The sequence below is a fragment of the Phaethon aethereus genome (assembly GCF_964289735.1).
Source record: "Phaethon aethereus genome assembly, chromosome: 10".
NCBI classification, from domain to species: domain Eukaryota; kingdom Metazoa; phylum Chordata; class Aves; order Phaethontiformes; family Phaethontidae; genus Phaethon; species Phaethon aethereus.
Window position 1 is genome coordinate 1,966,387 of NC_138586.1, and position 25,224 is coordinate 1,991,610.

Genomic DNA, 25,224 nt, shown 5'->3' on the forward strand with positions numbered 1-25,224 from the left:
AAAAATACATTGCTATCATTCTGAGGAGCAGCAGGTGTCCTAGGCAAGGATCGATGATTTGTCTTGTGGATGCACAAGTACCAGTGTTCGGATGAGTCCTTCCCGCGAGCATTAAGCAGGAGTTTTATATATACAAAACCAGGCGGCTCACAAGGAAACTGAGCACTGGTTAGGTCCCCGCCATGGTGCTGGTCCAGCTCTAAGGCACCCGTGTGCTCCATGTGGAGAGACGATCAGTAGGTCCTGTCGGACACAGGTCTGGCCTCAGTCCAGTTTCTAGTGGGCAGGCATCTGCACCCTGAAGGCTGTCGCAGCAGCCAGCGCTGGCAGGTTTCTTGTGGGCAGCGCGAGGTTGGAATGGGCCGTGGAGCTGGGCTGTGCTCCAGGTTGACCTGTTGGTCAGCGGGGTGCCACGGTGCCCTTATCTGCTGTACACAGCACACGCGAAGGTTTCGAAAGGAAGGGATGTCAGTACATCACCAGCACTAAAAAAATACTGAAATCTCAGTTTAAAAAAGTGTTCTTCTAAATATGTCTGGAAACTTTGCTTGGATTTGCATGGAAAGCCTTCTGAGCCTCGAGCTGACAATTGATCCTTAAGTGAGCAAACTTGCTCCAAAACGAAAATTCCTTTGCAGGACACCATCGCTTGGCTCCGCCATTTTTGGGACCTCCCAGCTCTATATTATGCTAACTGAATTGTACCGGAAAGCCATGTACCTTGATGATGTGCATGCTCATAAATATGGGGTGGCGGAGGCAGGGTGGGTGTTGCTTTTCCGGGGTGTAGGACCTGAGAGGTGCTGAACATCCGCACGGTGCTCACTGGCGTGGCATGGTTAGGAGCAGGACAGCGGTCCGTAGAAATCGTTGCAGACTGGATGGCATCACGTGAGGGTGAAATTGTTATGGATTGGAATGGAGGAAAATTGGTTTACGTTGGCTGAGCGCTTTTGTCTGTGCTGCTGCTGTGCATGTGCTTGTGTCGGGGAACTGAGCTTTTATTGACTGCTGGTTTTCTGTTTTCAAAGCTGATCAGTGGTGGTTCTATTGTAAGTGCTGAGGCAGTATGGGATCACGTCACCATGGCCAACCGGGAGTTGGCGTTTAAAGCAGGAGACGTTATCAAGGTCCTGGATGCTTCCAACAAGGACTGGTGGTGGGGTCAGATCGATGATGAAGAAGGATGGTTTCCCGCCAGCTTCGTGAGGGTGAGTGACTTTCTTCTTTTTACCACTACAATGAATCGCTGCCGATGCCGCTCAGAGCGGTCGGTGAACTGAACTGGTGTCTGTGTTTGTTACTGTTGATGCTTATTTCCAGTGTGTCTGTTTTCTGTCTGAAAAATGGGTTCTGAAAATGGCAAATAAGGTTTCAAAAGAAATGAGAGCGGGGTAGAGGGAGGCTGGAATACGTATTGGCTCTGCTTTTTATGCCCTTGGGATCTGGGGTGGCCTTTGCTGTCTGTCTCAACATGTTGTAGCCTCTCTCCTTAAGCACTTCTTTGGAAAACCAGTGAAGTATTGTGTAGGCTATGAGCAGATGTTTTGGTGGGGCCAAACATGCTGGCCAGTTCACGCTGGCTACAAGCGACCCGCATTCGGAAGAGCTTTCTGGTCTGTGTGTCGCACAGGGAGGTGTCAGCCCTCCCCTTTCCAAAAGCAGTGCTGCGTTTTGACTCTTCAGCACTTTTGGATGTAAAATTACTTCACTAATTAGTCCGTGACCAGCTCTGGTTATTGTTTTTTTAAGGGGACAAGGAACCATTTTGCGTGTCCCTGTTTTTTTGCTGAAGCAGGTTTTGCTGTATCCAGCCACCTCCGGTGGCGATCTGGCCTTTCACAAACAAGAAGGATTTGCGCACTTAATTTTTTTTTGCTCAGTATTTGTTAAGAAAGCAAAGGGACGAGGAGATGCCCTTTTTGCTGTTGTCAGCTCCTGCCACATTATTTGGGCGCTCTCGAGCCTTCCTCAGGGAGTCAAGACATCGTCTTTGACCTTGTGCACTTCCTTCTCCTCTCCCTTCTGCGCAGGGTTCAATAGGCAGGTCAGAGATTTAATTCCCTTAGAAGCTTAGGGGATATGGTTCAAAAAATGAAGATTTCTTTTGCTTTGTGAAATTGTGTGAAAGATGACTTTCCTCTGAGCCTCCCAGGCAATTTGACAAGCTCCGTGGCAGCCGAGGGGAAGACTGTTCTCTCTGAAACGCACGCTGAAGACCATGCCGCATCCCAAGGAGATGCCATGTTTGCTTTGGTTCTCTGCCTGTCTTACTCTCCCTCTAAACCCTCCCTCTTCTGGGCAGCCCCACATCATCAGCATCCCTGTTTGATTACATCACTTCATCTGGGAAATAGCCCTATGGATTAGGAAAATTGGGTTAAAATACATGACCTGGTTGTTTCCTAGTGATGTGCAATGACCACCGACGAGGGAACCCAGACCTCTGCTCGTTTCTGCCTCCCCAGTGCACCATTTTTTGTTTCCCTGTGGTGCTCATGATGCAGCTCTTGTGTTTCTCCTAGGTTTGGCCAGTGCTCAGAGTGAGAGATCGGTGACTGGAACTGGAGCCTGGGCTGCCTGCATGAAAAAGTTTATGCTGTTATTCTGGCCCAGAATAACAAATAGTCTTCAGTATTTTGTTGAACAGGACACCGTGAGGCTGACCCCGCAGCCAGTGGAGATAAGTTTGGAAAATGCATTTGTATCAGGTGTGATGGAGATGATAATCTTACTGCAGAAAATATTCTCATCTCTGTCCCTAGCACATCTCATCTGTGCTGCTGGCTGAAAAGGCTGTATTAGAAAAATCTGTCTATTTTTTTGGAGACTGAAATATTCTGGGCCAGTTTAACTTCTCAGTGCATTAACTAGTGCTGTTTTGTTTTGTGATTCAGGGGAAAAGATTTAATATCCTTTTTTGTGTGATGTCGTAGATGTACTGTTCACGCTAGGTTTAATAACAGTCTTGTTTTGTGCTAGCCTGTTTTCTAAAAAAACACACAACAACTAAACAAACAAGCCCATTTAGTCTAAGGCCCAAAACCATGGATCATTCAGCTTGGCTGAACTTTCCACCTCTCCCTACACTTTTCAAAGACTGGCAGGCTGATTTTTAGAAGCTGGGAAAAACAAAGGAGAGGAATCGATGAATCTCAGACTGTTGTACACAAATGTCTGAACAACATCCTGGAACCGCGGCGCTTAGGATCACGATGGCCTTACCAGGCAAGTTTCTTGCCCATTCTGTCTAATGTCACAGCCCCACAGCTTGACTTCATTTCAACGAAATCAATCCTTCCATCGGCTCTGCAAGAGGACGGATCAGTTATTCCATCTGTGAGACACTTGTCCAGCACGGGCTGGGACCAGACACCTGCCCTGGGACCAAACGATGCGCTCCCAAAGGAGGAAACTGCGTGGTTTTGCTGCCATGAATGATACTTAATATTTAAAAATAAGCACCAGGCATTTAAAAAAAAAAAAAAAATGCAAGCGGAGTTCTGGCACAGTTTGTCTGCAGCTCTGCAAGGGAGGCTGAAGGGGAAAATTCGCCACTCGGGTTTACAAAACAGAGCTGCCTTCTCCACGCAGCGCTTCTCGGTGTGCTGCCACGAGGCAGCCCACTCGCTGGTTGTCCTGTGCCGAGAAAACAACTGCCATTTGGGCTGTCATGTTCTCCCCTGCTCTGCTGGCTGAGGTCGCTCGCTTGCCTCTTCATTTCTATTCTTGCATATTCCCCCCCCCGCCCCCTTCACTCTCTGTCTTTCTCGGTAAGTAATTTGAACCAGATGCCTGCAAAGCCTTTGGGGCCTTTAGAGAAGGTGCCTCTAACCCCTCTTTCGCTTGAAGGATCACTGCGGCAGGTTTATGATCCTTCAGGGTCCTGTCAAAGAGCGTTTAACCTGAACACTTTTTACTTTGCTCTTCTCTCCATTTTTTTTCTTGTATTTCTTATTCAGCTGATCACTCTTTCATAATGAGGAGGCTGGTTTTTTTCTCTGTTGTACTTTGAGCCCAGCTTTTTTAAGATGATGCCAGAAAACTGCCTGATTTAGCCTGGGTGTTTCTAGTTTTACTTGCAAAATAATTGCTTTCCTTTATATCTGTATTTCTCTTATGCAAGTACAGGAGGAAAAGGGAACAACATGTTGCATAGCAGAGTATGAAAAGCAGTTCAAGCAAGAGATGACAGGACAGACCAGACAGGTATAAAACCAAGTAGGATTAATTTCAGGATATTTTAGACTGCAGGTCTGAGGCACTTGTAGGTACTAACAGGGGGTGCAGCAGATGATCACTGCAAAGTCAGATTCCTCTAAAAGTCATTTGAGTCACTTCTGAGGACAAAACTGGGCTGGAAACCTAGTTTACAATAGACGTCTGACGCTTCTTGCTCTCCAGCCAGATCATATGAAAATCTTTGGCAAAGCATTTGGCACTCTCAAAATCTCCTAGCAGGAGAAATTCACATTTGCAAGTGCCGAGGAAAGCAGTAACCTGCTGATGCCCCTGGCCTCTTTTACACGCATAGTTGGGGGGGTCACAAAGAAAAACCGCGCTTGAATTGCCTGCACGTACAGGAACTGTCTCTGTGCATAACACCTGCAGTTATCCTCTTAGTAGCTGGAGACTTGGCTAGAAGAAAGGGGGGGAGAGGAAAGCCATAGAGTTTTGGGAACACAGGAACTTTCAAGGAGAAATTGGATGATAAAGCGATGCCTTTTGGGGAAGAAGAAAAGCACAGCATAGGAGAAGTAAAATTTGGATCTAGTAAGCAATGGCGGATGGTTTCCTGCAGGAAGATGCTGTGCTCATGGAAAAAGTTATGAAAACCCGTAAGTCGTTAGAGGGGCAGATGAGAAGTCCAGAACTAGGTTTAAGGCTGAATAATGAGCTGGGTTTAGGGCAGATGAAGGTATCTGTGTTGTGTTTTAGTGCATGTTGTCAAGTAAGCATGCTGGACAACCACAGGGTGCACCATCAATCTTGTGATTAGCTGCACAGTGTCTTTGAATGTCCTGTCAACTTTTAGGGGTCTGAGAGGTTGGGAGGTAGAATTGGAAAAAAACAGCAGGAATTTTAAACAGGATTTCATATACTTGTAGTGGTGATGCTACTTGCTGCTCTTGTGTCCTTTGTGGATGGCATGGCCTTGCCTTGGGCTGTCTTTACATGGTGTGGTACAAATCAGTTTTGCATACCAGCACATCCAGCATCCACATCCACTTAAACAAAAAAAAAAAAAAAAAAAGGCTTAGTGTTTGTAGGGAGGAATTTACAGCACAGAATAATACTCCAGTACTGCAAATGGATCAATTGTTGTACCTTAAGGTCTCCTTTAGAAAATACAATAAGTCTCAAAACAAAGTTTTGATTGCAGAGACCAACATCAAATTTCCAAAATGGCCCACGTGAGATTCAAACACTCCAAACACAGGAAATCAAATGGCATCGTGTTTGGGCTCTGACATATTTCCACTGAAAAAGAAATAAAAAAATGAAAGCTTATAGATGTTTAGTGCTGTGAAATCTTTCTGAAGAGAGAAGGCAGAATGCACCCATCCTGCGCAGAGAAGGGGGATTTATTCTCTTATAAAGCCCTCCTTAATCTCTTTGGATACCAAGAGGCAGACTGAGTTTCCAGAATACATTTCTTCTCACCTCAACAGCAGTGACTTTTCCTCCCTTATATTTGCTAAGCTAAGCTAAAGCGTAAGTCTGGGGTTGAGGAGGTTTTACAACAACTTTTTGTAGTGCCCGGTGACTGTTGAGTTCTCGTACAGAAATGAAGAGTAATGGTCCTCCAAAGGCTTGAGCAAAGATGGTGTACAAATGCTTTGTGGTCTGTACCTCTTACACAGGAGGAAACGCAGGGGTGGATCAGTGCAGCAATGCTCCTCGCTCGCTCTCATCATCGCCTAGGTTTCCCCAAGTGTTGAAATTTTAGATTGATTTTCCTGCTGAAAAGCTGCCTTTGACCCACTTTATTTTCTGCTGCTAAAGGAGAAGTGCTAGATAAATCGATGTAAGCTTCTAAGGCACTGTTTAGTAGGAGACTAAACCTGAGTCCCGTCTGAGTGCCTAGCAGCTCGTCTGCTTTACTGGGTAGGTGGGTTTTAACTTTTACTCGGAGGAGTTGTGACTGTGCTCCCTATTGCAAGTGTTGTTCCAAGAGCCCTGTCTGCTTTTTTCCCCCCTTTAAAATCGCACGGTACATTTAGGGATCTTGACAGAACAGCATCTCACTCACCTGCGTTTCTGTCCGCTGCAGCCGTTGCATTAGCACGAGTCGCAGTGGCATCTGGGTGAGATTTTCCAGGGAAAAGGGGATGGTGCTGAAGTAGCATTCACCTGTTGGACAAACAAAACGGAATGTGCTGCAGTGTCTGCTGCAGTCAGTGCCTTGTAAAGCAGATTTTATTCTCCCGTGGCAAATCCAGCATAAAAATAGCTTCTGGTAGAGGTATCACACACAGTGCGAGCAGCACGCCACAGTGACAGGATGCACTGCAGACAAATTGTGTTTGGTTTTTTTTTTTTTTTTTAAAAGTCAGGCAGCATTTTAGCATCCAAATGCTGCCTGTGCTAATTGCAGCTGCTGTTAACACGACAACTCGTGCCACTCAGCTCAGCATCGTCCGCCCCCAAAGGTTCAAATGCTGGAGCTTGGGCGCTTCCTTTTGTACAAGCTGGCTTGCAGGTGCAAATCCAGTGTTTTGCGGCCATTCTTTGAACCAGGCAAATGAGGCACAAGTCTTCGCAGCCCCTTCCCTGTCCTCTGCCGAACTGACTGTGAAGAAAGACTCTTCCCCGGAGTGAAGCAGCGGCTGCCTGGCCCGGGGCGGGGGTCCGCAATGCGCGGCTGGAGCAGCTGAGCTTCCGCTCTCCCTTGTTGCACGTCACTTGGAGCATCACACGCCGGGGCTTTTGGCGTTTAGGAGATGGGGAGGGCTGAGCCCCAGCTCCCAGCATTTTGGTGGTTGTAGTGTAGCACATCCAGTTTCTTGCAGTGTCCGCAGGACTTTTGCTACACGCTACGTGGTGGAGCTCCAGCCCATGGGAGTCTGTGCATTCAGGCTGCAGGAAGCAGAGGGAGGAAGCACAGGGCAGGTTCTTTGGAGCCGTTTTTGTTCACCTTTCATGGATACAGAGTCTGAAGCTGTCCCTGTAGAGTATGCTGTTTTCTCTTTTTCCAGAAATGAGTGAAGAATATTTCTAACCTTGGGTAAAGTGAACTTCTGAGGCTGGGAATGGAGAGTTTTAGAGGGCAAGGAAGAGCTGGAAGTGGGTTTGCTGAGGCTCGGGAGTTGCGGGAGGGAAAGAGAAGGTATCGAAGAGCCTGTGACCTGGAAGGAAGTGAAGGATGGTAAGGCTGGAGCCAGATTACAGAAGGAAAAATTCAGGCTGTGCGAGAAAACAGTGGTAGGACCACAGGAGGGAAAAACAACTTGCTTCAACTGACTTTGCTTCTACTGCTAGATGTCCTATTCCTCATCCTGGAAGAGGATACAGGGAGGAGACGGTCTGTGTTTCCCAGCAAAGAGCATCCCAACCACAGTCCCACGTTTGCCCTGTGCCGCAGAAGGGCAGGGAGGCTGGGGCTGGCGGGGGCGGCTGCTGGGGGGACAGGCAGCATCCCTGTGCCACCTGCCAGGTCCTCGCCTCCTCTCCGAAGGCAGGGAAGGGAGAAGCATCTGCTCCTGGGCATTTGTAGAGCGCAGGGCAGTCTGTGCTGCCTCCTGAGGAAGAAGAGAGAGAGAGGCTGTGCCTGGATCACTGGATTGACTTGCAGAGAGTGATGTTGTTTTACTTATGCAAAGCTCTGCTCCGTGAGCCCTACTTTATTGCAAATAAGCAAGTGATCTTTTTAATCCAGTGTAGAGTCCAGCAGAGCATGCATATAATACAGTGCACGTGGCTGAAAGCAAGGGCACAGCACTAGCTAACCACCAGCTTACAGAAGAAGGGAGAGGGGGCAAACTCGGCGGCTCACGGAGCAGCTCTGCTGAGCGGGGCAGCGTGGCAAGGTGGGTAAAATAGTCCCGAGGCTCTGTGCTGCAGCTTATTTCTGTGGGGCTGTTGGAGTCTCCTATGCTCCCTTGCAGTTGTTGCAGGGCTAGTGACGCTGTGATACCACCGTCGGGTACCGGATCTTGGTGAAGGTCGGGCTGCGCACACTGGTATTTGTTGTAAAGTCACTGGTGAGCAGAGGTTCAGTGGAATGGCAACAGCTCTCTGCAAGGATCTGCCTGTATCGTTAGTCTGCCACATTACGTAATTGTGAGCTAGAATCCAGGATGGCACATTATCTGCTAGTTTTGTCCTTGTGAATATCCAGTGGAAGGAGATTAATAATCCAGATGGCTGGTAAAATGTTTGTTTTATCATGCTTTCTGGTTATTATGAGACTATCGGCCCTCAGTGCCTATTCAAGTAAAATGCCCTCTCTATACAGTGTATGCATTCAGCAGCCTAAATATATAATAATTACAGGTCAGCTAATGTTGGAACGGTGCCATTTGGTGATTTTATGTGCCATTTGGGTATAGCTGCAAATTGATACATCGCATTTCTACAGATTTTATATAAATCACATATAATATTAACTAGCACAACGAAATGATCGGCTTGCTCTGGCTCCCCGAACTGGGTCTTTAGGCAAAAGGGGCTTTTTTTATTTGACTATTTTACTTTTATCTGCCTCTGCAAATTATTATGTTCTGCAGGAGCTGGCCATGACCTTCTAATTAGGGTTGAATTTTCAAGAAGGACTATGAGCCTCATGATAAGCCTGTTCTTCTCCACCTGTAGGGTGGTCTTTCAGTGTGAAACATCACTTAGGTCTAGAATTATAGAACTTGCATTTTTTCTTCCTATAGTTTTTCTTGGCTTCTTTTAATTAATTCTCTAATATAAAGCATTTGAGATGGTTCTTAAGGCAGGCATCCTTGTTTGGCATGCTGGACCTTTTTAATGGTGTGGGCGAGACCCGCACAGTGCCGTATTAATTCAGAGCCCACGCTTTTTTGCATTCTAGAGGTATTTAAAAAGGCACTGAAGGCTGATTTATTATTGTAGGGTTGTTGATTGCTGAACAGCTGTTATCATTTACTCTTAAAAAAAAAAAAAGTGGGATTGGATGCAGTAGTTCAGGCTGGTATCCCAGACCCCCGTCGGTGCCAAGCCACAGCCCCGAGTTGCTGAGGAGGACAGGACAGGAGCTTAGAGACACTTCTTGAAACCCAAGTGAGCAGCAGAGCTGACGGACTGCCAGGGAACCCCAGTCCCATCTCTGCTCGGTGAGAAGCCCCACGGGAGCTTCACAGGGCTGGTAGCCACCTCCTGAGCAGGGAAGATTGGGGAGATGAGGTGAAACTGGGAGAAAACTAGAGTTTTGACGTTTCTTTTGTAAAAAAAGAGGTATTTGCACTGAGAGGGAGGTACGTCTGTGCACTTGTGTCCAGTGCATGTTGGAGAAGCTGGGGAAGGGAGAGCCCTTTTTCCATTAGTGGCGTCTCAGCTGTTATCCGAGGTCAGGCATTTCGGGCAGGAGAGCATTTTTGGGAGAGTCGTGTGTGTCTAAAACGTAGCGAGCACCCTACTTACAGGCGACTGTGGCCTGGGCTAAACTAGGAACCTTTGCAGCATTGTCTAAATCGACTAAATATGACATTTAATAAGTTACTGGGGAAAAAACAGTGCCCCCCCCAGTTTGCCTCTTCCACCTTACGGTTGCCTGCAGCACGGCATCCTCGCGGTTTGAGCGAGCAGGTCAGTGAAGCGGAGAGGAGCTGGCTTGGCAGGGTGTTGGGTCAGAGGACACAATTAACGCTTTCGGTGCGACCTTCCCTTGCGCCGGCACAGCCCGGCTCTTTCTCAGCACAGGCACAAGAGGGTCTGAGAGCTGAAGTTACAAAACCAGCCATGCTGCATCAGACCAAAGGTCCGTCTATCCTGATTGTCGCTCACAGATGAGTATGAGAGTGTGGTCAGCCCTCAGTGATGCATTTAAGCCTATATTTCAAAGTATGTACGAGCTTTTCCGTGCCCTCCGTTTCAACATCTGTCAACCTCAAAAATATTCATGAAAAATCGCATTGGTAAGGTAGATTATCCCTTTTTGTAGATGGGGAAAGCCTCCACCAGTTTAAGTGGTTGGCCCAAGGTCAGCAGCAGAGCTGCCAATGTACCTCATCTTTTGTAAGTCATGGTCCAAACTTCAAAAGATCCCTGGAAGAATGATCCTCGCTTGAATTACAGAGAAATTTAGAGTTTAAGGCAGAAAGCAGGAGTGTTTGAACGGCGCAGTGGGATTAGTCCTTTCAGCAGTTGAGGCTGGAGAGCGCGGGGTGGAAGGCACATTCGGCTTCCTCTGTTACCAATAAAGTTGTATTTGTTTTTAATCTAAAGCAGAAGTCATCTAGACTAGAACTGTAATTTTTTTCCTTTTGGGAACATGAATGCTGCAGGAAGGAGCAAAAATTTCATTAAGGAATAAAGCAGGACTCCTGAGATTCCCAGATGTGGAAGTAGGGAGTGTTCCTGCAGCGCACAAAAGGCAGACCAAATTCTGAGGTTTTTCAGAAATCATGAAAGTTTGCAAGCTTGCTATTTGCCTTAGAGTTTCAAAACCTTTAGGATTCATGCTTTCAGGCTTGCCCCCACCCTCCATTACTATGATTAGCTCTTTCCTGCTTTATTTTTTAAATGAAACAAATTGTTGTCTGAACTGGCATAGCTGGACCTGGCTGGGGTCACTGCTGCAGCACCCAGGGCTGCTCGTCCTGAGGACCAGCCCTGCTTTGACCGCAGCCGAGCCACCCTGGGTGCTGCCAGTGCCGCAGGACCGCGCGGCCGCTCTGTGCCCGGACGCACCCCTTGCCCCTGGAGCGCATCATGACGTAAGGAACGAGAGCCGACAGCCGCATTCGCTGGGTTTCACTTCTGCTCTGTCACCTAAGACGTTAAATTGACTCTCGGCTGCGCTGTCTTGGGGAAAGGTTATGAAGCCTTTGTGCTTCAAGGATGGCTCCTTCGTGCAACGGGAGCAGCGCTGAGGTGGCAGGAGGGGTTATTTCACCTCCTTGGCAGGCTTCGGCGCGTCCCTCTGGTCTCCTGATGTGCAAAAGGAGGTCCCATGTTGGCAACGCGGGGTCGGGCACAGGCAGGAGATCGTGTGGGCAGAGCAGGCAGGACACCCGGGTCCATCCTGGCTCTGCCCCTCGCTCTTCCAGGCGAACGGTCTGCACTGGGTTTCCTGCCCGGAAGGGTGCCTGGCGCTGCCTGGGGTCAGCAGCTCTCTGCAACGCTCAGCATGGGGTCGATGTCCCCCGTGGGTCCTGCCCCACTGCAGGCAAAGAGGACTTTGACTTGTCTTGTCATTGAAACAGGCATTGCTGCCCCACATGCTGTCCTCTGAAGTCCCTGATAGGTCCCGGACACAGGGCGCAGTCGTGGGCAGGGTGAAAAGTCCACCTTTTTATTGCTTTGCGGCTTTTTTAATCCCCTAAGTTTGCAGCGTCATTCTGCTAGAGAAGAGATGGGTTTTCTTGAAAAATCTTGGCTTCTTGGCCTTTATAACTTGCTGTAGGATGACAAAACGTGGGAGCTGTAAGAAGTGGTTTAGCAAAACATGGTATTGGTTAGGAAAGCAGGGAAGGAGCATGGGCAGGTTTAGGTTTTTTACTTTATTAATTTACAGGAACACAGCCCTTTAAAATCTGTTTAAAACTGAACTTAAGCTAAATAATGGGAAAGTATTTAAAACGATTAACACTGAAAAGAAGACTGAAAGATCAGGTTAACGATGCAGTTTGTTTTCCATACGCCACGCTGTTTGTGTGGACAGTTTTACTGTTTATAGGTAGATGTATTTTTATGTTTGAAAGTCTCCAGTATCTGGGGCTTTAAATGCTGAGGAGAAAAGTTGCTTCATTTACATAACAACTTAGGTGATCTGTGTACGATAGCAGTATTTCTGTCTGGTTTAAGCTTTATTTAATGTTAATTTACAAACTAGGCTGAGCCCAATTTGAGTTGATTAGAGTTATTTTAAGCAGGTTTTATTATGGGAAGAAGGTAGCAAAAGAAGGCACTTGATCCGTATGTCGTGTGCAGAGCACAGCCTTGTTCAGAGACACGGAGACAGGAGGCAGCATTATCTTTTCGTTTACGAGGTCAATATATGTTTTTTATTTGATGGTGGAAGGAAAATTCAGTGTGCTGAAAATGCAGCGATCCTTTTTCATTGCTTTTTGCAATTTGTTCCAATTTAGAGTATTCAATGCCCAGGGCTGCTTGGTACCCCATCCAAAGCTGCCCTCAGCTCCCCCAGGTTTTAGGAGACTTATTCAGCCGGTCTGATCTCAGTGCGGTTTAGGGATCACGATCTTAGGATGCTGAGATAGGGCATTTGCCGGAACGAGAAAGGCTCTTCATGTGAAATGATGAGGAAAGCTGCTGTGAAATGAAAATCAATGCTCATTCACAAATTCTGGCCTGGAAAGTTTTTGGAAAACTCAGTGCCACAACCCAGTTAGCCTGGGCTGATGTTCACATTCATTCAGGCTTCTGAACCAGATGTATCTTGACTTTCTTAAACCAGTCACCTGTAAAGCACTTATCTCTCCTCCCAGAGGTTTCTTCCTGTTGGGACAGACCCCAGCTGATGGTGTGCGGGAACTGGGACAAGCAGTGCTTCACATTAGTAACTGCAGTTTTCTTTAGGTTGGTCTGGTTTACGTATTTACATCTCGGTTCAGAGCACTTGACAGCATCCAACAGTCCAGGTACCCTTTCACGTGATTATTTTATATTTGGGATCGAAACTGTCAACACTTGAAATCCCTTTGCTTAGGAGAGGAACTCGGCAATCTGCGGGGAACCATTCTGGTTCACTCGTCGGCTTCCTGATGTGTTCCTGAATAAGCCTGTTGCTCTTCCCTCTTCTCCTCGCAGCTATGGGTAAACCAAGAAGATGGAGTGGAGGAGGGAACCAGCGATGTGCAGAATGGCCATTTGGATCCAAGCGCCGACTGCCTCTGTCTCGGCAGGACCGTTCAGAACCGAGACCAGATGAGAGCCAACGTCATCAATGAAATCATGAGCACGGAGCGCCACTACATCAAGCACCTCAAGGACATTTGCGAGGTACATGGAGGTTGTGACGGTGGGGTACTGCAGCAGGACATGGGATGGGCTGTGGAGAGCTCAGGACTGGGTTTGTTCTTGGATGATGGGGGAAAAAGATGCCGTGTGTTTTGAGTACTGGTCTAATAGAGGAGCAACATCTGTCAATAAATATTGATACTTCTGAGAATCTTCTGCGGGATCTGATAATTACCTTTAGTTTGTATTAACTAAAAGTACAATTTTTCTGAGCTTTTTCCCATACCTCTTTGACTAAAAAATGATGAGGTTGAGATCCTTCAAGCAGTCCTCTTAATTAAAACCCAATGCCATCTACTTTTGAACTTGTGATTGAGGAAATTAGGTTGTAATTAAACCAATCAGTTACCCATTTCATCTGTGTCTTTTACATTGGGTTCACAATTTCCCCTGGCTCAGGATGGCCCTCATTTGCCTTTTCCTATGGTAAGACTGAGAGCAAAGTGTTTTCACCATGGGAAATGAAATGTGTTACGTTTATCCAGTGTAAGGGAACTGGCAAGCAAATGAACTTTGGTGAGTGACCCCTGACATCCTCAACTTGGTTTTTGTTGATTATGTTACAGTTAACCCCTACAACCCCTTACTGCCCTGCAGCGTACAGAATTAGTGCCACAAGCGAAGCCCAAAGTGCAGTGCGTGCGGTACTGGGTGTCTGGAAAGGAGAATGCACAGCTGCGCCGGAGAGCGTTGCAGGACAGCTTGGGCGATGTGTGTAGAGCATATACTTGTCGCTAAGAGGCAGAAGTTTGTTAGCACTAAAATCAAAGTCTGTGGCTTTCAGTTCATCCCTCTGAGTGTTTAGGATTTCGCGAGCCTGTGCCCAGTCTTTGCAGAGTCAATGTGCTGAAGCCCCTTGTGAATTCTGCTTAGAAGAATGTCTTCCTCCCCTCATACTTGCTACTTCTCTATTGACAAGGCAAAGCAGCCATCCAAAAAGCATCTATGACACTTTTTAAATATGGAAGAGTCTTGGGATTTCAATTTGGAAACAAATGAGCTTAATTTCACTGTGCTATTTCAGTCAGAGGGCTTTGCATTGAAGAAGGGAAGAACTGCAGGAACTTTTCCACATATTGTTTCTTCTCCTGCATTTGTACTTTTCTGTTGAAAAACTAAATAAACCTTAACTTGCATTTCCCAACCATGTCACCATGCTTTTGCCAAATCAGATTCTCAGGAGGTACAGATAGGTATAGCTTCAGTGAAATCTGTGGGGTAGTGCTGATTTACAGCACCTAATGATATGTGCCAGATATGAGAGAGATCTCAAAGGCTCTTGCCTTGCTCTGTATGATGCAAAATGGTATTGAGGGGATAAATCCAGGTAGAGCACCAGGAAGTGATTCAGCTGCCCCTCTTAAAGAAGGAGGAGGACTGAAATGGCATTCTTATCTGCAAAATGATGGGCTGCCCCTTGCTGGAGAGAGCCTCCTTGTGCTCAGTTTAATCAGAGCAATCCATTTGCCTCGAGAAGGCTTGGAGACAGCTCAGTCATCCCAGGCGTTTCAGCATGACATGACTGTTTCTGTTTGCGCATGAGAGGAGCGGGGCTGGAGATGGAGAGACGCGGGCCGGCTTGAGCTGCTCCCAGCGCGACTGGATGAATTTGTACAGAGGTGTTATTTGTGCCAAAGAACAAGTAGACACCAGACAACTGCTGATGAGGTGCAGAAGTGCTGTTGACAGTGGCAAATTCCCCTTTTCCCTTTGCTCTTTCTTTTACGGTGTCAGGACAAACGGCAGCGATATGAGGTATTGGAGGGGATAAAGGAGGAGGTCTGGCTGGGTGGCGAAGGCTGAACCTGATTTAGTACTGAGTTTAGCAGTGTGTAGTTATACTCTTGTTGCTGAGCTATAATAAATAACAAATCCTAATACCAGCGAGGCACCTTAACATGTGGGTTGTTATCAGAGGACCGTAGCCTCTGCTAAGTGATTAAGAGCCCTCCAATTGCTCTTTTTCTGCTTCAGGATGTATTTCTATTACCTGCTACTATGTTATTATACACCATGTTATTATTCATAATACCCATGGCACTAGTCCTGCCAAGTCAGGAGCTCACAAGCTGGCCAGCACCAGAATGAAAATTACCTGCGCAAGCCAAGACCTGCGTGAAGCATCTGGCTTGGAGGGGAATTCCTCGTCACGGCAAAGCCGTACTGCCCTGATGACTGCTGCTGTTGTGCCCTTGCTTAGAGTATAAAGGACTGGCTGCTGCTTGGTGAAACCGTTTTGTGAAGATTTTTATTACAGGTAAAATGTGGAGTTTTCCCTGGCCTGCATTATTAGGAGTGGATGGATCATTATTCTGACATGTCACCAGAAAGAAAGAAAAAATAATTTAGCCTTAAGAAAATATCCAGCAGTAGGAATTTCAGGCTTAGAGATTAGAGTTTTTAGAAAAATAATAAGCTACTGAAAACTAGGCTTTTGTAACGGGTAGCCATAGCCAGCTTGACTGGCAGGCAGTGCTGCTCACTCGCTGTCCTGTAAAGCACCACATATATGTGTGGTCACCTCCAGGCTTGACAAGATACGCCCCTCCACCTGGGGTTTGGTCCTGGGGGGATGCCGGAGGGCGCAGGGTCTGTCCGTGACGTGGCACCAGTGGCAGTGGCAGAGCAGGCGAGGCGCTCGGTCGCGACGGCTGCCTCCATGAGAGCAGAGGCCAGGAAGGTGGCTGGAGCTGGAGCGCGCAGTAGGGAGCGCAGGTGGAAGAACGAGACGCAGGAAGGCTACGAAAAGCAGGGTGCCATGCTTTGAGAAACAAGCAGGATTTGGACCAGCATATGGATTAGGAAGACAAGCCTAAATTTAAGGAGGTGTTCGAGGGAGAAATGACAGAGCTTGGACAGGAACAGTGAGGCACGTGGGAGATCAAAGGAAACCTCCGTATTATGAGTAATTTGGGGGTGGGAGGTTAGAAAGGCCAGCCAACTTCCAGTGCTGCGTTTTGCTGTTTTCCAAGTAATTTCCCTTTGAATTTATTTTTTAATGATATTGACTGGATTCCACCTAAGCTTTGCTTTGGTGCCAGGGCAACTCTGAGTGCCGCGTGGAAAACATCCCCATTGCATCTTAGCGTGTCAAGCTGAGTCTGTTGTGCAGGGCTGATGGGACAACTTTTCACGTGGTCTGGATGGCGTTAGCCTCACTCATTCTCAGAGATGGATAAAACCCACTTTTTTTGTACTGCCTCAGAGCGAAGCAGCATAAAACCTTCTTGGCAGCAATGTGTCCCTCCTTCAGAGGACCACATCTGAGGAGCTGCTGGCCCCTTTGTATGAACAGTTTCTTATCCATGGGCACCAGACTGGACGGCAACTCTGAAGAAAGCTCTTTGCATCAGTGGGGATATATATACACTATATAGGTATTCCTCAATGTGCAATTTGTAGCTGTCTTTCACAGCCTGCTTGTGGACACCTTGTTCTGGTTTGGAGCTGGCTGCTTCTTGCCCATTTGAGGAACAGGCTTGTGTTCCTGCGGGGCCTTATTTTATATTTTAGGTGGGCCCCGGTGCAATCACAGTGCCTGACATTCAATACTTGCTGTAGACCAGTAGTTGAGTAAGTGCTTTAGAGTCCTGACTGCCTGGGACCAGACAAGGCTCTAGTTTGCCTTTTCAATTCAAACAGTCTCAACTTTGTTCTTGGGCTTATTCTTGGTACGTGCATATCAGCACAACACTCACCTGGGTGCTATAAGCACTGCTCTAGAGAACGGTGTTTTTATAGTCCAAATGGTGCTGGTCCGGTCTGAGGGATGGTCTAGTGGGCAGTGTAGACAGGCCCCAAACTGGCTCGGAGATGGAAAAAAACTGGGGTATCATCACAGCTGCCTTTGAAGTTATAGCCTGCTATCGTGCCTGTGGCTATCATCTCCTCATTCTCTCCTTCACCTTGCTCTCAGACGGACAAGAAGGAGGATGGATGGATCGGCCACTTCTCCTGGCTGTCTCTGAACCCACTCTGGGGTGGAGAAAACTTAGCACTTAACCTCCCGCAAGTGCTTTCCAACTTTGACCTATACTTCAGGGACTACATGGAAAAGTACTTTAAAGAGAGACAGTTTGACAGCTATTTTTAGGTATTCATTGAGGAAAACACTCTCCAACATCTGCTCATCAGTCAGCTATCCCTTCTCTGAGCAAACCTGACGGGATGAGCAGAAGGAAGATGACATTGTTTTATGTAACAGAAGTAAATTTACTGGAAAAACTATGCAGCAGCCTTCTAGCTGGCTCTTGCTGCATATTTATATATATCTATATTTTATCTATATAATATGTGTAGTATATATAAATCTTCAGTCTCCCCTTTGCTGGCTTGTGCTGGAAACCAACCATCCAAACGCACAAGCTGGAGAGAGGATAAGGCTTGGGAACTCCATGTGTTCTTTTATTTTCCCCGTCGTTTTTTAGGTGCCTGTACAGAAATGTGCTGCTTCAGCTTCTGTGAAACACGTGACTCGGGCAAAGTGATGAACCAGCGCAGGGAGGACAGGGAATATTCAAGACGGTAGTCGCAGCCAATAGCAACCCCAGGGCTGAAAGATGTTCACATAAATCACCCAGTGACTGATTTCACAGAACAGTAGGTGAGAGGGGAGGCTGGCTTGCAGGCAGCCTGCAGCGTGCAGCGGGGCAAAGGTTCTAACACAAACGGCTTGCGGCAGTCGTTCGGCGCTGCTAGCATCAAAGCCAGTGTCGAAAAGAGCCTGGCCTTGTGGGCAGGTGCACATCTTTTTTCTTTTTTTTTCCTTTTTTTTTTTTTTTTTGAAAGCTGCTCTGAGATCAGCAAGTAAACATGAAAAGCAGTGTGGAAATATATTCTGCATTATTCCTTGCTAATTTGAATTTTTATTTGCCCTGCAACTCTCTTGCAACGTGGGAACCAGCCTGCTCCCATTCCTCCTGGCCTTGAAAAATGAGAGAGGGAAACCCAGAGAAATGAGTCATCAAGGAGCTCCTGGAAGAAGAGAGACCTAGATTTAGTAAATGCAGAATGTAATCCATAACCCACGCTTCCCAGCTGAAAAAGCCAGCAAATTCAGTGTAATGGTGTCCTTCTAGCTAAGCTGGACATCGCAGACGTTGGTTCTTTGCCAGGTCGGCCAAAGTTGCATTTATCATTCATCTCTTTGAAGTTCTCCCTCCCAGGAACCACATGGTGAGGCTGAAGGGCAGTTTATTACAGCGTTCCAAAAGTTCGCATTGTGGACCAGCAGCTGTGTGTCACCAGCTGGCGGTTCGTCTGTGTGACTAAGCATCTAGAGTTCCCAAATATAGCCGTTCAACTGGAGCTGTTGGCATTTTTTCCCTTCTTTTTTTTTTTTCCTCTTCCGGTATAATAAAGGCAGGCAAAGTCATCGCACAATGACCCCCGTGTTACTTCTTTTCAATCATGAGGCTGCAGTCCAGACCAGGCCAGCGTAGCACCTGATACTTGGCCTTGCAAAGTTCCTAGTTTAAATCGTCCAGACAGGCGAAGCACGGGGGGGATGACGTGATTTGCTCAATGTCACACAGGTCGGTGGCAGAGCCAGAAATTCAGCCCAGGCTTCCAGAGCCTCCATGTGTCACCCCGTCCCCTGGACCACATGTGCTTCAGGCAAGCGTGTTTGAAGAAGTCCTTGTGATGCAGCCGGAACTGGGATGGCGAGTTCATGGATAAGGCAGGGTCAGCAAAACAGGGAGGCAGACAGAACTTGGTGTGTTGTGCTTTTTGCCAGAGTATCGACCCACTCGGTCTTTAGGTCAGGAGGCCTTCAGAGCAGTGCTTGCCTACCGATTTGTGTTCGTATGATGTCCAGCTAGGCTCAGGCTCAGTACCAACGGGTATCACGGGCAGATGAAGAATAAGTGAGGAGGATCTTTTTATTATTGCACTCACTGGACAACATCCCTCTCACTTTTGTTTCAGACTCAGGAACATGAATAATGGGGGGGATAAACCACGTTGCCTCCCAAGTCAGGGAATACTTCAAGAGTGTTTTCCTTCAGCATTCCACTTGGTGCTGAAACGGTTAGGATGGCTACGTCCTCCATACCGTCTTCCTAGGCCAAGGGCATGCAACCACACATTAATAGTGTATTTCTCAGCATGATTATCAGCTTCCTTGTCCTGATTGCCATGGCTAAAAGGAGAAATCAGAGTGGGCCTGATTTCAGATCAAACAGCCGCTCACAGCTTTCTCTGTAATGCCATGCACCACTGAAGAGGACATGGAAGCAGCAAGGTTTGCAGGAGCCACCCTGGATATTGCAAAGCAGTGATTTTTGAAGGAACAGGCGTATAATACTGTAACAGACCGCTTTGGGGCAATCAGACAAATTCTGCTGTTCTCTGCTGCACAGGCAGGGACTGAGCCATTTCAGGCTCTACTGGTTGAGATTCCTGGGGAACCTTCCCTTTGCAAAACTGCTTCATGCAAAATCCCGAGGGACGTCGAGGCAGAACCCAGCACTGTCCTCCCAGCGCACTGTACACACGTTGTCTCCAGCACCTCCCGACGCAGTCTGTGAAGCCCTGTGCAGACTGGGTCCGGCATGTCCTTAGCAAGGGCAGTGCTGTGGGTCTGCTGTAGGTTGCGGTGGGAACAACAGTTGCAGATGAGATGTTGTCTGTCAAAAACAAGGACTCGTAGTGTTTCAAGACATGTTTTGCGTATTGCATGCTTATTCATAAACAGGAGTTGATGGAGACCGTCATGTCTTAATAAGTGGATTTTGTTTTTACTTACTCCCTTCTTCAAGAATAATCTGGGAGCAGCCTCAGTATAAGTGTTTGGGTTATTTTATGGATTGTTCTTTCTTACTCCTTACAGGGTTACTTAAAGCAGTGCCGGAAGAGGAGGGATATGTTCAGTGATGAACAGCTAAAGATCATTTTTGGTAACATTGAAGATATCTACAGATTTCAGATGGGTTTTGTCCGGGACTTGGAAAAACAGTACAACAACGAGGACCCCCATCTCAGTGAAATTGGACCATGTTTCCTTGAACACGTAAGTTAATTTGGCATTTTTGTTTGGGAGTTTTGGGATTGGTTTGGGGGCTTGGGGGCAGCAGGGATGGGTAGCAGAAAAAGTCAGAAGGCAGGAACCCCTCGGAATAACTTTTGTGCATCAATACTGTTCTAGTTACCTATCAGGGACTACTCCGTGGCCATCCATTTACTTCGTGAGGTATAGGGAAAGGAGAATTTGAAGTGAAGCATATAGTTGGATAACCCTCCAGTACCTTTGAATCCCAACACCTTTTCACGTCCACCCTTAATCACGTTATGTAGGTGCGATGTCCCTCACCTACTCCCCATGTTCTTTTGCTCTTCAGAATATGACTTAAACCCACTCACAGGCCATCCTAATCAGGTCATGGATGACCAGAAGGTTGGAAGAGGTAAGAGAGTCCAGAGAAGTAAAAAGAGGCCTTAGTTGTGCATTACACAAAAAAAGTAGAGGAGGGCAATTAATAGAGTATTGGGCTGTTCGCTGTGGCACCGAGATGCCCTTGCAAAGGATGAAAAACCCAAGCAGCTTCAGTTGCCTTCCCTTCAGTTGAGAGAAGAGCAGAGCTGTTGGGCTGGCTGGGGAGGTGCCAGCTTGAGCCTCTTGCTGCCCGGGTGGCAGCAGGGCAGCAGATACTCGCTCACGCTCGGTGCACACTGAACGGGACATTTTAGCTGATATAGTCCTGGAGGCTTTTGCCCAGCCCATCGTACTGTTACATAAGCCATGTACTACAGGAGCTGATAAATTGGCCAGTGTCGTAAATATGTCAGGAAATGTCAAGAAAATTATAGTCCTGCAGTTCTAGGCTTTCCTTTAGGGAGAATGAAGTGCTGTATCAAAGCTTATGTATGAGGTGCTCCAACCCGGGATGCAAATCCTGTACTGTGTTACCTCATTACTTACAGTCAGGGCTGAGCTGGCAACAGTTCACTTCTTATTAGAGAAATTTCTGATAGACATCCATGAAACTTCAGCGGGGCATCCCTAAAAAGGTTCACAGCATCTCTTAAGCATCATTGGTCTTCTAACTGAAAAGCAGCTTTCTTTTTGAGAGGTTGCATGGTGGTAACACTGCTCATTTTTATCAGAGCCTGCTTGCTCTGCTTGCTTCCAAAGCAGCATCATATTCCACCTCTGTGCTAAAAAGATGTAGGAAATCTTGGTGAGAATCAGGAGCTAAAATTTCATGTCTTGAGGCTGTGCTGTCAATTCATTTATAATGACAACACTAAGAATTACTACCGTTTTTCGGAGGAATATCTGACACTTATCTGTCATCAGATAGGGACTGAAAGCTGCCTACTAAACTCCTAATAAATTATCACTGTTTAGCCATTTGGGGAAACTGAGGATCAGGGAATTAAGGACATTACATGGATCTGCAAAGCATCTTGTTCCTCATCTGCTTCAGGAAGAGAGGTGTCACCACTTGGCTCTTGGTCAGCTGTGGGGATGGGAAAGAAACCGGGCTCCTCTGTTCCCAGAAAGGCAGGTTATTTGGGCCCTTATGGGACTGAGAAATAAGAATTGCTGGTCAAGTGTATTTTTTAAAAAAGGAATCTGTCCTTTCTGTAATTTGTAAGGCATCAGCCACAACCTGATGTAGCATCTCAGGCTGTTGCCCTACAACACCTGGTGTTATATCTGGGCTGTCTCCACTACAGTCTTAATACTGGGCAGTCAGTTTGTGTCTGTCGCTCCCTTCCAGTGTAATCTTTCTTGGACCTTTTGTCTGCCTTGTTCATGTGGCCCACAGGAATCAAGCCTGAGTTAAGGGTGATGAACTGCCATGGCCCCATCTGTGGTCCGTGAAGGCAGAAAAAGGGAGATCCCAATAAAATTACCACAAAAAAGCTTGTTAGACCAGTGCAAATGGTGGGTGGGCACACGTGTGTGTGGGTTTTGTTTCCCTGTGTTTGTTTTTCCAGTCTTTGCTGTTTTCTGGCTCTCTGGTCCTGGGGAAATCCACACAGTGGTGGATGCTGTGGGTTCCCTGTTGGTAAAGGGAATTTCAAATATACCCGGCTCCTAAACACTTGCCAGGTGCTTCATGATCTTTTAGGGAAAGAGCTGTAGAAACAACAGGGTTGTCATCTTGTATTACTAAAGGCCAGAGCTGCGTGTGGTTCTCCCTTCAGCTTTTATAAAGAAAATTCCACTGCACAATTTGAAACCGAGAACACCCACAACACTGCTCAGGGGTTCGCTTTAACATGCCCTGTACCTAGAGAGACCTCAGCAGTGTGTCAGTATGCAGGTGTCCCTCTGCCTCCCTTTTCCCCCAGAGCAACCATGCAGCACCTCCAAGCAGGAAAAGTACCCTAGGATCAGTCCTTCCTCCTCCTGCTTGGGGTATTCTGTCTTGTTTAGTTGTAGTGTGTTCTTGTTGGCGAGTCGGGTGTTTGACTGCTCGCAGCACTTGTCTGACGCGCTCCCCTCTGTGCGCATCCCTTTTCTCCTGCCTCTCACAGCAAGACGGCTTCTGGATCTATTCGGAGTACTGTAACAATCATTTGGACGCATGCATGGAGCTTTCCAAGCTGATGAAAGATAGCAGGTACCAGCATTTCTTCGAAGCGTGTCGTCTATTGCAGCAGATGATTGATATTGCCATAGATGGTTTCCTTCTGACGCCAGTGCAGAAGATCTGCAAATACCCCCTGCAGCTCGCAGAGCTACTGAAGTACACCGCGCAGGATCACAGGTACGCCGGTCTCTTGTTAGGTGGGAGGATTTTGCTCGCTGCTTCTTTACATGGCCTCTGCACGCACACAGGGCTTGGGTTTTTTCTGTCCAGCTCTTCTCTTCATGACATCTTGTATAAATTGAAGCAGGGCAATGGTTCAGCAGACAGTTAGAAAGCTCCTCAAAGCGCTGATTCTCAATGGAGCCAAACTCATCTCTCTTATAATCAGACAGGTGAACTAATTACCCTTGGATGTACTTTCTGATGCTACCGGTTATGCAAGAAAAATTACCTAATTAGCATTCAGTGGTCAGAAAGGCTCATTCCTTTATCCTGAAGAGGACCTCCGCACGTAGCAAGTAGGGGGCCAGGATCCGCAACTCAAACCCGAATATGCTCGGATTTGGGGAGAATTCAGAACCTGCTCTACTTTTCAACCTCATGCCATCTCTGATTTTGCCATTGGGTTTAAGTTCAGAGGAGTACCCAGCAGTCTGATTACTTCCCAAAATTTCCAGGATCTCTTTTGCTGCTGCTGAGGGCAATCAACGTTACTCCCTGACCTAACGTAAATGAAGCGTAGTACCTATGATATCACTTGTGATATACTGCTATAAAAATAAGCTGAATGAAGAATCGGGCCCCTTAAGAGTAGATCTACTCCTGCCTTGCCACTTTTCTTTTTCCAAAACCCATTTAAAAGGAAGTGCTTCAGAGAACAAAAAAGACCACAGATCTTTCAGAAACTTCTGCAAGTGTTTGATATTTTTGGTTTTCCCCAAACCCAGCTCTAAAAGTGCAGCGAGGCGTGATATGAGCAGAGAGATGCATTGATTTGCTTTGACCCCATTCACAAGTTTGATTCATACTAGCTGAATGCCCAGTTCAACATCACTGGTTTGCACATGCGTTTGGTTCCAGATCCAATTTCTGGTTTTCCCCTCATAATGAGACCAAACCAAACTTGGAGTGAACTCATGGGAACATTAGGGTATCAGAAACCAGCTCTAGGATCCCAAATGTTGTGGCTTTTTTTTTTTTTCCTTACCAGCCATGTGATGTCCCCACAGTACTTAGAGTGTGAATTCAGATGCAGCTTTACAATGGGAAGACATAAGCAGCCTCAGAGGGAAGAGGTCTGTGTTTAAAATGACCTTCTCTGGGTTATTTGGTAGCAATACCAAAAGGGATGTGGACAGTGTGATTACACAAGGGTTGAATTATTTTGGGAGTACATTTCTCTTTCCTTTGGGATGTTTTAAAATCAACATGTTGTTAAGTAATCAGATATAGTTATATTCTGAGGAGACTCGGACCTTTCCTGTGGTTAAGCAACAATTAGTTGATTCAGAATGAAAGCTCTCTTTTACTGGATTGTGTCAGTGATAGGATGCAGCAATGGACACTTTATTTCTCTTGCTGCTTCATTTTCTGAAAAGGGAAAGCAGGATTATATGTGCTTGCCTTGCATTAGTAAAGAGTAAGCCCCCTGCAGCTGTAACACAGTGCCGATATGAAACTCATGCCTGCACGGAGAGCCAGCAAAAGACCTGTGCCTTACCTCAGCCCTGGAGTGTGACGTATTTCTGCTAGCGGAGACGTACCCTGGAGAGTTTATTGGCTCATGGAGGAACGGCGTTATAACGCAGAAATGGGGTGGCTTATACCATGCTTCGCTGTGGTCTAGCTCCTCCGATTCACGCGTTCAAAGAGCCTGGGAGGGACCGATCCTCCAGGCAACCCAGACAAGCTTAATGCCACGAATGGGGAAAGTGAGGCGCAGAGAGTGCGTCCTACCACCGGATGGTTCCGCACTGAGGCTGTGCAGAAAACCCGGGCTGCCCTGGTTGCCTGCCTGAAATACAAACCCTTTCTGCTCCTGTAATCCTGGCTTTGGGATCGGGGCTGAGATGAGCAATGCCTGAGAATGGAAAAGCAAATAATCTTTGGGGAATGTCATGTTGTGACAATATCAGACACGGGGAAAAACCAGGTACCTGCAGGCTGGGGTACCGTCGGGGTCAGGTATGAACGAGAGAAACTGAGAAGCCAACTGGGGAGCTTCAGCTGGGCCCATTAATCAGGTGGCGAGTTGTCCTCATGCGCTTGCAGCTTGACAGTGCTTGCAGTTCGATTGCTAGTCTGAAACAGAAGCTAGAAAATTACAGAGTGGACTAATACTCCCAATGAAATCAGGCTCATCGTTGGCTGGAATAGGAGTGTCTTAGGCACTCTGATTAGAATTTAATATGTAGAAAATACTGTTCAAATCAATTGAACCATTTACAGAGTAAGACATAACTCTGAAACGTCCGGGGTCCCGATGAAAGCAAGTATGTTAGCTTCGTCT

At 47.0% G+C, this 25,224-nt stretch overlaps 1 protein-coding gene across 3 annotated transcripts in view; it reads left to right on the top strand.

The window, feature by feature from the left end:
* ARHGEF9 (Cdc42 guanine nucleotide exchange factor 9) overlaps positions 1-25,224 on the top strand; it is a 130,486-nt gene that overhangs the window by 64,018 nt on the left and 41,244 nt on the right. For 2 of the 3 annotated variants that reach the window (XM_082004278.1, XM_082004279.1), the window contains exons 2-5: positions 1,032-1,211; positions 12,961-13,152; positions 20,003-20,182; positions 22,660-22,892. In XM_082004278.1, coding sequence (XP_081860404.1) covers positions 1,032-1,211; positions 12,961-13,152; positions 20,003-20,182; positions 22,660-22,892 — 785 coding nt within the window. The remainder of the gene's footprint in view (positions 1-1,031; positions 1,212-12,960; positions 13,153-20,002; positions 20,183-22,659; positions 22,893-25,224) is intronic. The other variant, XM_082004280.1, reaches the window with a different exon arrangement.